We start from the raw sequence: 15,676 nt of genomic DNA, 5'->3' as shown, positions 1-15,676 counted from the left end.
CACGTCCTCAGAACAGTGGACTGATATGACAGTTTGTGAACAGAAGGACAAGTACAAGACTGCTGAACTGAAGGCAACAGGGCCCAGATGCAAATTCACCTCCTGTGTTCTCCAGTTTTCATGGCTACAGAGCTAAATAAATCAACTTTTTAGCAAGGGACAAACAGTTCCACTGGAAAGAAGTTTTTCTCCTTACAAGCACCAACTTATGCAAACCAACTTGCTGTTTGCCTGAATTTGGAACTTCTACTTGACTCCAATTCATGTGTCAAAATGAGCAGTTTTCTTTCCAAAGCTGCTTGCTTGGTGACAGATCAAAGTGACAAGAGGACAGCTGCCAACCTTAAAGCTAACACAAAATGGTTTTGGTCAAGCTGATCTGAAAGTAATTCTGAACTGATAAAGAAAACTTAGAAACTGACTGGATTCCATAATTTATAAAGTACAAATAAAAGGGCAATTATAGTTACCAATTCTACTTATGATATTGTGGTTTTACCCCTTCATTTTCACACAACTGATCACTTTGCAAAAACTTCCCAGGACAAGTGCACTGAACCTTGCCAAAAATGCAAAAGAGAAAGCAATAAGGGCAGTGACATACATGTGGGTTTTTTATTTCTGTATGCAATGTAATGTTTAGGCACGTTGTTTGGGACGCCTTCTAAAATAAATCATTGGCCATTGTTTAGAATATCCTTTTGGGTTTAAATACTGGTCAGGAAAACAAATGATGTAAAAAATAAATGAATGTGACTATTACAGAAACAAAAATGGTTTTGCGTCTAAAAGTGCAGAAGTATTTTAACCCTTTCACCAGACAATGTGGCAATATACAGTATATTGCTTCTGTTTGTTTGAGAAGGCTGTTGGAGTTTTACACTGACATAGAAAATTATAAATTACACAGAATTAGTTTCCATAATCACTATATATATACACAAACCAGCTGTGAAAAAACTGGTTCAGAACATACAAATGAAAGCCTCACACAGATCAGTACAGTGAAATTACCAATTAACATGCTCTGCTGCCAAAATTTGTATTAAAAACACTATTTACTTTTAAAATGCAGGTACTGTAATTACATTAGCAGCATGAGCATTTCTTTTACTTGACTTGTCTAAAAGGATTATAGCGTTTTAAATACGCAGATTGTTCTGAAATGTTCCATTGTATAATGCTTGGTATTAAACTAAATCTTGGTGAACTGTTTAAAGGCAGGTGAACCACTTAAACACAACAAGCCATGTGCACTCCAAATATTCTAGTGTTTCACCTGGAAGGTATTGTTTCAAGCAAACTAGACTTAACAGAACATATGGCTTTACAGTAACATCAATTTGTCAACTAAGCTGTTGCAATAAATACTTAAAATCTCTACCAATAGACTTACATTTTTTGATCTGTTTAGAACAATACAGAAAACAATTACCAATTAAAAAACCTGTTGTAAAATGTTGAACACCAAAAAATTCTTATTTAAATCACTTTTGTAAGCTAAACCAACCAAAATAACATTTATAGGGCATTTCAGTTTCAGAAAAAACATGAATTTTCTTTTTCTTTTTTACAAGGTGAAAAATGTAAGAAAACTGCTAAATACTTTGGTCACACTAATCGTCAAATAGTTATGTCTCAAATACATTAGATTTTTGTATTCACTTTTTTATAAAACTATTCTTACAGCCATTTTAACTATAGTAACACTACTGTCATCATTACATGGGTAGCAGGATCTTATTTCACAGGCCCCCCATTATTTAGAACAATACAATATAAACATACGCAAAAATTATTGGTATTTCTCAATGTGCAATATTTTTACACTTATGAATTTCTGTACAATGTCTTAAAATCTAGAATATAAATGTTGCTGGTCCTGATTCCTTGCGAAATTAGTGCAGCAGTGACTGGCTTCAACAGGGTCTAGATGATATCCTCAAGAAATACTCAAACACCTGGACATCAGTTCTTTCTCTTCAGCCAAGGCAGTAGACATCACATATCATACAGGGCCATTAACAGATGCCTCTCCTAAATGGGTGTGCTGATCAGTCCTAAGAGGCCAAAAAAAGAGATGTAAGCATACAAAAAAGATCAAAGCAAATTCAAGTAGGTGCAATAAAAATCAAACCAAAAAGTAAGAACCCTGGATCCTGTACAGCAAAACCCATGAAGTGAAGGAAGGAAACGTGCTAATAACATGCTCATCCCAATTATCTTCTGCAGTCCAGCATTTCTGGAGTCCTTAATTTCTAATTAGGCATAGCACTCAATTAACTGAGCACACCACTGAAGAATGTGTGGTCTTCATTAACTGATCTAATAAGCGATCTCCAGAGATGTGGTATTCAGAATTACTATTAAGGAGCACACTTCTGATACTTATCCAAATCTTATTCTGAGGCAAAATGTGATACTAGGAGTATTTAAGGTTACACTGGAAAGCCAGCAACTAAGACACAACAGGAAAAAACAACAGCATCTTAAAAAATTCCTTTAGTTATCAATCTAATCTACAAAGAGTCTTTCACAAATACTTTGAATGTCAATCCATTAGGATGAAATGTTCATGAAGTATGGAGGAAAATGGAGAGCAAACCTATAAGAGTGAAAACAGTAACAGTATATACATTTCTAGATAAAAGTTTAGTGTAAACATGGGCTTAGTTGCTCTGGACTGGCACAAAGAGATCAAACCAATGCATGAGGACTTCAAAAATATGCAAGCAACAGAGGCAAAAAAAATCTCAACTTCCATTCAGAGCAAGTCTGTGGAATACATTTGAAGATTCTCTAAAAGAATGCAAATACTGCTTGAAACTACAGATGAGGAAAGTTACCTGTAACTCCTGTTCTCTGATGGTGGACATCACAGAGAAACCACTCTGGGGTCCGTGCTCTACATGCACATGACCAGCAGAAGCCCCCTAGCTAAGTCTTTGGCTGCTAAGCTCTAAAAACACTTCTTAAAAAACATATGTATACATTAGAGAAAAGACAGACAGCACTAGACAAAAGCAAACACTTTTTAGAGAAACCTGGAAGGTAAGAAACAAATGCTGCATGGACAGGAAGTGTGACAGTCTGCACAACCATCACCCACTTATTAACTGTCCACGAAAGAAGCCCATGACAGAACAGGGCTCCTAGTAGAGATTACTCCTGCTAGCCACCAGCCAGAGACCTACCTAGGGGACTCCTTCCACTAGTCATACATACTAGTGGAAGCCCCAAAAAGCACCATTAGGTTTATCTGGTATTAATCCTGTGCTTATGAGGATCTACTGCAACAGCCACCTTTAGAGAAAGTTCTGAGCTCTGCTGAAGCCAGCAGGATTCAGTGAAAGGAGTTCCTTGAGATTTCCCACAACTTAAAGGCAATCTAGCAAACTGCTAGCTCTGAGAACCCTCTGTTGGTTCAGACAAGCATCTTTACTGAAAAGATAGTCCCTGGGTGCTAGGTTTTTTCCCTACAATATAATGCTTACCAACATTTTAAAAAATACTCTTGTCTTGATAAAGACAGCATCTCTAGGAGACACTGTGAACGAGTTTTTGGGTTTCCCACTTTAAGTATACAGGGTTGTTTTTTCTAATTAGAATCCCCTTCTTGATCAAGTTTGAGATTTATGCAGAGCAGGAAGTTAGAAGAAAGGAGCTAGTTAAATACTGGCTCATAAGTAAGTCTTAAAAAACAGAATCTAAATTTGTCAAACATGCTTATATCTTTTTAATCTATCTAGAGTACAATCAGAACACACAGTAGAGTTCTGTGCATCAATTCACTATTCTAACTTGGTAACATCGTCACAGAACAGAATGGGGATATTTACAACTCCCTGCAAAAAAATACACCTTTGATGACTCAAGAGTCTTAGAAACAATTGAAAATTCAACCTGTGAGAATTTGATAAAATAAAAGCAAGCACATTTTTAGACTGAGCTAAACTCAATGTCTTTAGATCAATCCTGTTAGAAAAGCACACAAACTGCTATTTAGAGAATTGAAAGCATCCTTGAATACAGTTACCTCTGTTCTGGACTGCTGTTAGTAGGCTGAAGACCTGAAGGGACCTCTTCTGCAACCTCTGTATTCTCTTCTACTACATATTTACAAGAAGGATCCTGCGAGGTAGTCAATTTTCCTTCCTCACTTAAAAAACAAAACAGAACAAAAGCAAGTCATTATTTAATGTATTTGAAGTTTATTTATAGGGAATTTCAGGCAACAGGAGAAAACTGAGACGGGTCCATATTTCACATGCAAATGGATTTTAAGTTATGGTTGCAATATGAAGATCAAGCACACGGCTCTAGACTTCACAAACACCTAATGATGCACTGGTGCTTACATCCATTAAAACTTGACTGGATAAAAGGGCAGGAAACACAGTGATTGCAAATAAGATCAGAAAGGAAAAAAGGAATGTATGTGATGCCTGAAATGGTAATAATCACGAGCCTTTACTATACATACCGATAGGATTTCAACACTCTGAAGCCAGAAGAACGCAAAAATGGAAGAAAGTATAAAAGAAATTCAAGATTCCCTCAGAAACCGGCTTTAATAAAGTCTGTCCATGAAACATACCAGCAAAATCATTAACTCATCACTGTCTTACATAATAAACTCTCTAGTAACTCCACAGTGAATACTATGGATGGTTTATGGGGTACAAAGACTGCAGCCCAATCTACTTCACAAATTTCCTCTTGTAGACAAAAACAAACAAAGTTCAGTGAAAAAGCTGTACACTCACACTATATAAGACAGTACCATGTAACCAGGCAGCCTCAAAAGTCATTAGTGAACAAATCTTCTGGTTTGCCTCTAAACCCAAACTTTTCTGCCTCACTATTCCACCCTCTTCCACCTCAATCACACCATTATGAGCAAACTAAAGTACAAATTTGAGCATATATACCTGCAAGAGATAGTTATAAAGTAGCTCTGAAGTAGACAAACATCAATCTTATACCTCTGTAGCAACAAATCTATTTATTCAAGAAGTGCCAATCTCCTCTGCTGGTTTTCTTCCTATTCTCACAGTTCTCCTTTCCATGGATCCTTTAAATTTCAATGAATCCTTCTCTTTTCTCCTTCTATCCTGCAGAGCCTGCAAAAATACTGTCTTTTGCATTGCAATCTCTCATCAAGTTTTCCCCATCTAATCTCCCCATCTCATTTGCCTTGATACTCTTTGCATTCCTTCCAAATAAAATACTTGTCACCATCACCATCAAAAGTGATGTCATAGTTTTTTAAAATTTTTTAAGAGGCAATCTCTGCTGGCATTCTTCCTACATGTTCTCCACTCTGAACTAAGTTCAGAAATTACATTAATTTTTGTCCTTTGCAGCTTTCCACAAATTAACTACAGCGCTTATAAATCTCCTCTATGTTGACTTTAACACCATCGATTTTCTATTGACAGAAACCTAGATAAAGCTGGAGTCTGGAAGCATCCACTTTGAAAGGCAAACAGGTCAAAGTAGGACTTCCCCTTACTGCTCTAACTGTCCCTTACTTCAGACCTTTTCCCAACAAGTTGGCTTTAAAAAATGCCACTTGAGCATTGACTCACTATGAAGCTGCACATGTCTATCAGAGTAGAACAGTCTCTACATTTAAGACCTCATCTTTGAGCCCCCCTTGTATCTTCCTTTGACATTTACCTTCCAAATCAAGATCCAAGAAGTTTTCAACGTACAATAAGCCAGAGTGCCTGGTAATCTCATCTGGGCTCTGTTTCCCATAAAAGATTGGACCAGATAAACTTTCAAGATCCCTTCTGACTGGGGCAATTCTATGATATTGCCTCCCTTCGCACCTCTATGTCCTTTTAACTGCAGTTCTAGCAGGTAATGCCATGAAGGGAGGCAGGAACTGTCACCAGATGCTGCCTCCTCATGTTAGTTTTTGCACCAGTATCACAAGTCACACAACCTGAAAGTGCACGTGAGCTAAACTAGTTTAAGGAGAAGTTTAAAGACACAATGGATAACTAAACCAAATTTGCGAACATCTAAGAGTGAAGACCACGTAAAAGCATTGTGCAAAAGACAACAAACTGGAGAGCAGACACATAATTTACTACATCAGCAATGCACTATGGATGGCTTCATGTGACATCGATGTGCACGGAGTCCCAACACCTCTCTAAAGTGCTGTAGTTCACTCCTGTATCACTGCCATTTCATTTAGAAGCACTGTGCAGTCACAAATTCTCTCTCCTCTGTGCTGAAAAACCATCAGAAGTTAAATCACTCAGATAACCAAAAGGATGGCATCAAGAGTGGTGGAAAGCTGTTTGGTTTGCAAGGTCTGTTCATTTTGGATAGTTCAGGAATTATCTCCCACTACTTTTAATGAAGTAAATTAATTTAAACAACAGGCAGTGTAAGAGTAACATGGAAAAGTTTCTTATACTGGAATTGACTCAGGGTTCTTTTCTTTAAGCAATTTCCAAGACATACTGACAATTTCTTTTTAGTATTTAAAACTAGAATAAGGACAGGTACTAGAAAGTTCTAGAAGAACAAGAAGAGGGCTGCATGTTGAAATGCTCTAGCAGTGTGTTCCAATTTGTCAACATCAGGGTGGAGCCAGAACACATCAGCTTCAATAAAAGCAAAATTTTTGCATGTTATACTGTTTGTAGCCTCTGTTTCCCTACATAAATTCTTGATACTAAACAAAAAGCACTTGATCATTAATCTGAGATCACAATATCTTCATAGATGGGATGGAGTAGACAACACTGAAATGTGCTTTATTCTCATAAAAGGATCCCAGTGTTGATATAATATTCAATTTGACCATGTTGCAAGACACTTATTCCTGAATCTTTGTATCAGAAGACAGCAAAATTAAGAAGTTGTTCTTCCAGTTATTCTAGAATTCCATGTGCCACCTGTAGTCCAGAAGAGATTTAACACCATTGTGCATACCACCAACAGCGATCACCCCAAGTGTCTGATGAGCTACACTCAAAAGCAGTGCCTGGCTGGCCTTCAACTTCTGCCTTCCATCCTCCTGGATGAGAAGAATGCAACTCCAATCCAAATCTAAGAATTCTGTGCAAAATTTTAAAAGCTTAGTTTTGATGTGCAATGTTAAAAGAACTGTACGTGAAAAACGCACAATAATGTGCATCAGGGACAAACTGAGTCAGTCCTCTGCTAATAACCTTGCACTGAAACTAAGGCTTGATAAGTAAAGTCACATGTTATAACTAACTAGAAGTCAAATTTCAAAACAATTACTTTGAAAGGTTTCTAGTATGCCTCAGGAATTATCACTTAAACTCTCTTTGATGATACAGTTTTCCATCAACAGAGTTCTATTTACATGGTGGGAAGACAATAAACAGGCATCCTTACCTTTTGAAAACAGCAGTTTCAGTTTTAGCATCTACAGTTAGGCTCAGTGTCTCCTTCATGCTGCCATTCATGACTGTCTCGGTTACCTTGTCTGCATTTTCCACATCATCCTCTCCATCTGAGCTGGCCTCCATAGCAACACTTCCGGGGGCTGCAAGTAGAAATAGAAGCAATTTAGTATATGGCTGGTTATGTTTCTATTTCATGTACAAGCACATAAGCCAATATATCAAGAACGGTATTTTTGCAGCTTTGCACACTTCTTGAATTCTTCCTTTCTGCAAGTCCTGCACAGAGAGCATGAGTATTACTTACAGATGGTTTAAGGAAAAGCCACAGCTGTAGCTTTTTTAGTTTTGACTGACAGTGGTTACTGCAACAGTTTTGCCTAAACAAGGCCTTAGTAGGATTATGGTGACCAATTATTTTTCTGTACAGTCAAATTCATGACAAGTCTACACAGCACAAATTTGACTTTAAGCTTCTGAGTACTGACAAATCTTTGGGATGTTCAGTGTGCCTGGACTTCTCACCTGCACTTCTTGCTCTCTCTGGTAATAATAAATACAAAAAAAGCTCATCAAAATATTTTTGTCCTTTTACCACCTCATACACATAGAACAAACCATTAGGGCATGCACAGTGAAGGTGGCTTTAGAAAGGAATGAGCAGGAAGGAGAAATTTGAACACACTGAGGTTACTGGCCTATTGCCAGACAGATCAAGACTGGAGGCTACCATTCTTTTTGGGCATCAGCTCAGCTAAATGCTGACACAAGTGAGAAGATTCTCTATCAGAACAAACTTACAAACTTTGTTTCTTTGTAATGCTTTTCTGTCCATGATGTGCAAACTTTTTAGCGGGATCAGTAACACTGGCTCTTGTTTTAAATTGGAAACTAATTTAAATAGTTTATAAATTGTTTGAAAAGTCACTTTTAATAACCATCAGAACAGCAGCAGAGCTAGAGAGGAGTCTAAATTTTGAAGTCCATGGAGATTTTTCTTATGAGCAACTCCTATGATCAAGCCATTAGCATTTGGAAATGCAGTGCAGTTTACTTACTCTCTAGCTGTGTTGTATGAGTAGTTGCATTTGCACTCAATGGATCACCTGGATCTGTATTTGTTTCCATTTCCACAGGAGAATTGCTTCTTAAGGAGTCTTTTGAGCTTCAAATAAAATAAAAAAAACTTCAGAAATATCTCTGAGTAGCAAAATGAAGTGTTCTTAAGGCAGTATTAGTTCTCTATGAAAGCTGTAAGGCCTAGAACTATACTGAAACTGAATTAAGCAAGTTTGTTCTAAGAGTGCTGGAAAGACATGCTAAATAGAAGTTTAGTAATGCAAAATGCACCAGAACTGAGCTGAGGGTGTTAGATGGTAATCTCATTTTCACTTGATTTTGTTACATTACAACTACTAGTGGACATGTCCCTGGTAACTAAGGCATACAGGTAATCACCAGCTCCTTGCAATGTTTCCAAATATTTTTTACTGTTCTGCTAAATGAATTTTTCCAATTTGATAGCTCTCTGTTGAAACTGCCAGTGCAGTCATGAAACACTACAAAAGTGATTTCACTACTTAATTTTATATACAGTACAGCTACAAGTTTTTCATTTTAAAGGAACTCAGATGACAAGATTTGGCCACTGGAAAAACATGTCACCATTTACAGAATGTATCTTCTATCCAGTAATGTGGCAACTTCAAGTCTTCATTTTCTAGGTCCTTAATTTGATTATCAATTTACCTGCCTCAATCATGAAACAACACAATTTTATGTTGGAAAAAAAAATCGTACTTTTATATCTGAGCTGTTTTAATGCCCAAGTGTATAAAAGCAAAGTCTTCCAATATGAGAAGGAATTAGTTCCTGACTGCCAAAATTTGGCAACTCAAAATTTACATCTGTGTAATTAGGTACATACACAAGACTTCACTAGAGTGTAGAGTTCAATCCAAAAAAAGAACAGCATTATCTTGTGTGTTCTCAAAATCATGCAGAACTACCTGACCTATTTATCACAGCTGCATAACAGTATGAAATTTAAAAAACCCAAAACACTAGTACCCACCCAACCTGGAAAGGGAGATCACACAGATACATGCTGCTGGAACACACAACACTCTTCAGACCCTTTACATACACCAGCAAAACAGGCTTGTGCAGAGAAGGACACCCCAAGAAAACCAAACTCACCCTGAATAACTGACATTCTTACCTCAAAGAGGATGTGAAGTCAGAAAAGGAAGCCCAGCCAGTTTCTTTAGCTGGCACAGGTGCTTCAGTACTCCATACAGCAGAGCCAACAGAATCCAGACTGGCACCATGTGCAGTCTCCATGGGTACATCAAAGTTCGCTGACCAGTTAGGTGCTGAAAAACCATCAGCAGGGTCATTAGGAACAAATTTCTATAAAGGATATGAGTGCACATATGCCTAACACTGATTCCCTCTATGTACATTTCATAAAGAGAAGCAAGATTCATAACTAGACTTGAAAGCACATGCAGAAAAATCCCGTACATCCTGTTAAAAAATTAATGTATTCCCTAAAATAAAAATTCTGCTAGTAGGGCAGAATTTTAAAGATCAGTAATTCAGAGTACTCTGCTAAAAAAAAAAAAGTTTATCTGAAAACAAAACTAATAAAACATATTCAATCACAAGTACAATCCTGCTTTATCCTTTAAATTAACCTCAATATTTGTTAGCATTTTTCAAACTAATTTCTATAATAATGAAAACCACAAAAGTTTTTATCCCTTTTTCAATTTCTTCAAATAATTTCTCATGCACTAAGACCACTGCTAAATTTCAGAAAAGTTTAAGGCTTTTTACAACTTAAAATATTTATTGATACTGTAAATTTGGAGCAACTGTGAATAGCATCTAATTTAGGATAGGTCAATTCAAAAAACTTCACCTACCCAAGGGAAACATGTTTTTCATTAACACTTACATACAAAAAAACAGGCTGAAAAGGAAGCTCTGACTAGCAATTAGAAATTCCAACCCAGGCAGATATGGGAGGAGACCCACATGGATCAAAACTTGTTTGACACACAGATGCCAACGACACCAATCTGACAAAAGAAAAGAAAACCCTTAACTTTTCCTTCTAATTTAATTCCTTACAGTCTAGATAAACACAGGGCTTTTACCTACAGACATTGCCAGTTTAACAAAAGCCAGTTTAGTCTGACTTGAACGTGAAAACTTTTCAACCTATTACATCAGTTAAGATTCCACATAAAGAGTCTCCTGATTTGTATCTTTCACTCACATTTGAAACCAGAACAATGCAAGTTCACTGATCTTCAGAGGGGAAGTCTTCTAAAAGAACACTGTTAGACAAAAAGCTGGTCTGAAAGGCTTCCAGTAAAAATACCATCTTTTGGGTTTGGATAGTAACATATCAAGTTTTTGTAGGCACTCAATAAACGAGCATTTAATCCTCCCCTTTCTGACTACTCCTCCTTTTTTAACTCTTGAAGAGTAGAAATATGAATTTTAAAGAGAGTAAGTAATTTAAGACATGTAAGGAATTCAAACTTCTCAATATGTGCATGCTCTGTGGCAAGTGGGAAAGACTAAGACAGTTGGAATAAAAGCAGTCAACAAGGAAAGTCCTACAAAATCAGGCTGCTAGATCTCACAATTTCCTATAACCCAAAGCACCAGAAAAAAGCTACGTACGTTCATTTAAGTCTACTTCCATTTTGTCCTCTGTATTGGTGTGGGATTCGAACAAGTCTTGTTTAGTTCCATCCTCTTCTTCAGAATCTGTACTTTCTTCACTGTCTGTACTGCCCGAGCTACAATACAAAGAGAGAGTCTACATTCTGGATTAAGTGTAACACCCTGGGCACAATAAAATACTGCAGAGTTGCAGGCTAGAGTAAATTACAATTATTTCTAACAGAGTACTTGAGGTATAATTTTTAGCTCTTAGTACTCCCCTCATTCCTCTCTCAAAGAAACAAGGTTTAAGATTTTTCACTTGATCACATGAAGAGGCTTTCAGTAGGTATTGAGCGAGGCTGCGCAGCCCTGAGTTTTGGGGCCTAGATGCTCCTTCCACTCAATGCATTTTCCTTTGTTCACAGCCATACTGGTACTGTAGTGAGGACAGCAAGGTCTAATAGAGGTGTGGAGCTGGGCTGCCTTGTCCAAAGCAAGAACAGCCAGGCCAGTTTAAAAGCAGAAGGAAAGAATATACAGCAGGGAAAAATACCAAAACCAACAAGCTATGAAAGCCAAAGTGCACCTTCTGCAAATTATGGCTGGAAAACAAATCACTAGCGCCACATGTCCACTCATTTCTCCACAGAATGGAAATACCTAGTTATGCTGGACAGTCTGCACTAACAGACAGACTGAACCAGAGGACAGGTGTATTACAGCAGGCTCACTACACTGCTATCTGGATGAGAAACACCCTTCTCACCTGGAACGCCTCTGCGACTCCGGTGCAAATGCAATATGTTTTTCTTCCCAAATGTCTTCTTCATCAGAGCCACCATCATCAAACTGCTGTATCCGCTCCTTACAGCATGCCTCAAACAAGGCTATATTGCCCTAAATACAGCAGAAGTATAAAATCCATATTACATTAGTAAACATCTTGAAAATACATGACTATTCCGAAGAGAATTTTAAGCATTTCTCTAAAAGCAGCAGAAAACCAGAATGTTTTAATTTAAAGCTTGTCAAGAAAATATACAGTGCTGCTTGTTTTACTTGGCTCGTAACAAGCTGAGTGGACCAAAGAACACTTAGGAGTTTCCACCATGTTTACAAATGGGATGTGGGAGTGACCCCAAAGAACTTTCCAGATAACCAGAGCACAAAGTACTCCAGGCTTTATTTTCTGTAGTGGGGGGTCCTTTTAGCTCAACCAACAAATAATATTGAGGTTCAGTGACTCTGTCCTTACTTTCCTATCACTACAATCTCACTGAAGATTTAAATAGCTTCTACTCATAAAACACCAGTGCACAATATGCACAAATCAGGTCTAAGCCCAATCTTAAACCCAGTTATACAAATTAGAAGCAATTCTGCTTAATACTGGTCAGAAAGAACAACAGTGTCTTCCACTTAGCAAATCTCACGATACGAGAATAAAGCAGGGTAATTATTTTCCAGTGATTTCCACATAAAAGGAATAAATATAACCATTGCCAAAACTCTGAGGTCATGCCAAAGCTTAAAAAACAGTAATTTTTCTGATAATACTGGAACACATACTTACACTTTCATTTGTATTGAGGGTAAAGTTGATGTCTGAAACCCGATCAAAAGAAACACTACAAGAAAAAAAATGTACTCAATAAAACAGGACTTTCTATTGTGACATGAAGACATTTAATTTCTGTTTAGTTTCTTATATTCCAATAATCCAAAAATAGAAGATAAAAGACAGTCTCCAACACAAACACTCAAAATTACACACCAAGGAGACCTGGCATTCCTGTGATTTTTTTTAACCATTAAACATTTTTAACAAGAATACAGAACATTGCCATCTACAGTTACGTGTATGCAACAAGTCTAAACAAGCATAACTGATATTATATACCCAAATCTCAAATATTGTATAGCTACGCACCGGAGAAAACCTAGACTTAAAGAATGCCTAACCTGACTATGCTCTACCATGATATACCTCAAAATCATGCAAATATCTGCATCTGCAGTTCTTATATCTTTTAACTGATTTCATCCTTCTATCAAAGGACCCTTTCAACAGGAAGGATCAAAATGAAAAATAGTATCAAGTTCTGTTTCCTAACAAAAGAAGCCCACAAATATTTTTTAACCAATCACTGAAATATTATCCTGACCATAATGCTATCTATTAGGCTTGACACATCTTTACATATCAGAAGAGTTCATATGTTCTTTGTCTAGCCATGAGTGCATTCAGCAGAGCACACATGACTCCTCCTCTAATATTCGTTGCATTCCCAAGTAATAAAAAAGGTAAGTGGTCTAAAGGAACCTAAGTTGTGAATGTGACTGTATTACTGCATGATGCTATGCAGGTAACTTAGAGTGTGACTGATTCTTGCACAGAAGGCATAACTTCAAAGTAACTTCACCTACACTTAATTCAACTCCTGAGTACATCATCAGTGTACCTGTCACAAGTCCTGAGACCTCTTTATGTAAGTAGTCATCTCCTTTCTACCAAGACAACAGACTTCCAAAGGCACGAACTTAAAGGAATTCCAATTCCTATCCTTCCCAAAATCCACCTGCTTCTAACAAAGTTAAGGAGCATCCTGTGTTACTTCATCTATCATATCTTAATCTCTAATCCCAGCAGGTTCTGTGGTGTAAAAAAGCAGCAATGCTTCTTGGATGGAAGACACAAGCTTCAGTCAGACATCACTTACTAAACATATCTTATAGCAGAGCACTGAGATTATTATAAAAACACCCTTCTAAAAAGCATCTTGAAGTAATGCTTTTTATTCCTACCTGCATGTTCTGGCATCCCAAGCCATAAAATCTTATAAAAAACAATGATAAACTCTACCATCTGCAAGAACCCTTATTCTCCCTTTTTCTCTTTAATGCATCCATTTACTTAAAAAGAAAGATACCAGCTTTTCTGAGGGGTGTTTTCTGTTGTGTGCTGGTATTTGTTTAGTTTGGGGTTTTTTAACCTGACCAAGACTGTTCTCATTTCCTCATCTTTCACTAACACTATTTGCAGAAATGAGTCTTAATTGCCTCGACCTTATAAACAAATGTAGATTCACAATGTCCTTCCTTACTCTCCCCTACAGAAAAATACACTCCGAGACATGCTGTTCCTGTCATCCTTTCCAGGAGAACTCACAAGTAGAGCTATTCATCTGGTCATCATAGGGGAAAAAACCCACTTTGAGTCAGACAGAAAGTGAAAGTGACCCAAACAATGTTAGGTCAACAGAGAGTCATAGCTGTCTGTTAAAAACACTGTTAAAAAGCAGAATTACAATTCAGTTTTTTGTTCACAAGCACAGTGTCCTCAACATTGGCACAACCTGAAGATTAGAAAAAGAAGAGAAGCTGCTGTTTCCCTCTGTTCAGGGAGGCTTATCTATCAATGCACACAGACGGCACAAAAAGACAGGACTGATTGGCAACTGCTTCACATCAGTAAATGCTTGTACTTATCACCAGCAAAACCACAGCCAAACACACAGAAAGAAAACTCACAAGACTATAGCCAAATTCAGTGTAGTGTTATACTCACTTGCCAATGTCATCTTGATCAGCAAACTTCTCATCGTTGAAGCCAAACTGGTCAATAAAATTGGACGTCATTTGTTGCATCTGATAATCAGAAAAGGCCTGGCAACCCCAGGACCAACGACAGTGATATAATGATTCTACTAATACTCTAAAATCTATTTGCCCATTTTGCTTCAAAGAAATAAAAGTCTATCTAAACTAAACATATAAGGACAGGAAAAGGATTTGTCTTAACCTCTGAATTTTGAAAGGTAGCATCAATAACAACCCTACTCACATTTACTGATTTGAAAGCCAATCTAACAGCTTTCAGTAAAGTTAAATCTGTTAACATTAACAAGCACCTTTCCAAATGCACCCCAAAGAAACAGAGAAACAACACTATATAAAAGAAAAAGCTGTCTTTGCTCAAAATAACATGAAGTTATAAATAGTAAGAACCAGAAAAGTAAACTACATATAGATACTAAAGCATAGTTGCATATTTATTATGCAGGTATCACTAGCAAAATCAGTCTCAGGCACACACACCAGCAGCATCTATTAAATATTAGAAGAATGAAACCATTGAACATTTTACATCTCAGTGCAGTGTCACTGACACAACTGTGCTGGTTTTTTAAATAAAGATGAGTGTCAACTGCCAGCAGATCAGTATATACACTAAGGTACATGTGGGCATCATCTGTCCCTAACAATAGCTTTTGTCTCTTATTTCCCAGGACTATCATTAAATTATAAATTACTACACATCCTCTAGGGACTTTTAATAACGTTATTTCCATATGTAAAGTCAGTCAACGCCAAGATATTCTAGGAAGTAAAGCTGTCATTTCAACTCTTGGTTTCTTGCCCAGGTAGCTGAGGGGACACAGTATGGTGGTAAAGTTGAACAAAGTGAAAATGGAAAGAAAACAAAAGAACGATCAAAAAACCCCAAGTTTAGATTAAGGCATTATGAAAATTGAAGGAAAAAGAAAATATATATAAAAGGAGGAGGTATACAGCAAGACAAACTTGAAAGAAGC

General features: G+C 37.1%; 1 protein-coding gene across 11 annotated transcripts in view; it reads right to left on the bottom strand.

Annotated features, from left to right (window-relative positions):
* Window positions 1–425: 425 nt before the first annotated feature.
* The window catches only part of PPP6R3 (protein phosphatase 6 regulatory subunit 3), a 51,051-nt gene continuing 35,800 nt past the window's right edge, over window positions 426–15,676 (bottom strand). For 4 of the 11 annotated variants that reach the window (XM_030950469.1, XM_030950471.1, XM_030950474.1 and 1 more), the window contains 10 exons: window positions 14,650–14,747; window positions 12,655–12,709; window positions 11,848–11,978; window positions 11,097–11,215; window positions 9,619–9,772; window positions 8,456–8,562; window positions 7,390–7,540; window positions 4,484–4,501; window positions 4,037–4,159; window positions 1,582–2,060 (listed from right to left, as the gene is read on the bottom strand). In XM_030950469.1, the coding sequence (XP_030806329.1) occupies window positions 2,009–2,060; window positions 4,037–4,159; window positions 4,484–4,501; window positions 7,390–7,540; window positions 8,456–8,562; window positions 9,619–9,772; window positions 11,097–11,215; window positions 11,848–11,978; window positions 12,655–12,709; window positions 14,650–14,747 (1,008 nt within the window). In that variant the 3' untranslated portion in view covers window positions 1,582–2,008. Of the gene's footprint in view, window positions 2,061–4,036; window positions 4,160–4,483; window positions 4,502–7,389; window positions 7,541–8,455; window positions 8,563–9,618; window positions 9,773–11,096; window positions 11,216–11,847; window positions 11,979–12,654; window positions 12,710–14,649; window positions 14,748–15,676 lie in introns of all 11 variants that reach the window. The other 7 variants (XM_030950468.1, XM_030950475.1, XM_030950478.1 and 4 more) reach the window with 7 other exon arrangements.

This window comes from Camarhynchus parvulus, chromosome 5 (genome assembly GCF_901933205.1).
Source record: "Camarhynchus parvulus chromosome 5, STF_HiC, whole genome shotgun sequence".
NCBI lineage: Eukaryota > Metazoa > Chordata > Aves > Passeriformes > Thraupidae > Camarhynchus > Camarhynchus parvulus.
Note: the sequence above shows the minus strand (reverse complement) of the source record. Positions and strands in the feature narration are given on the sequence as shown.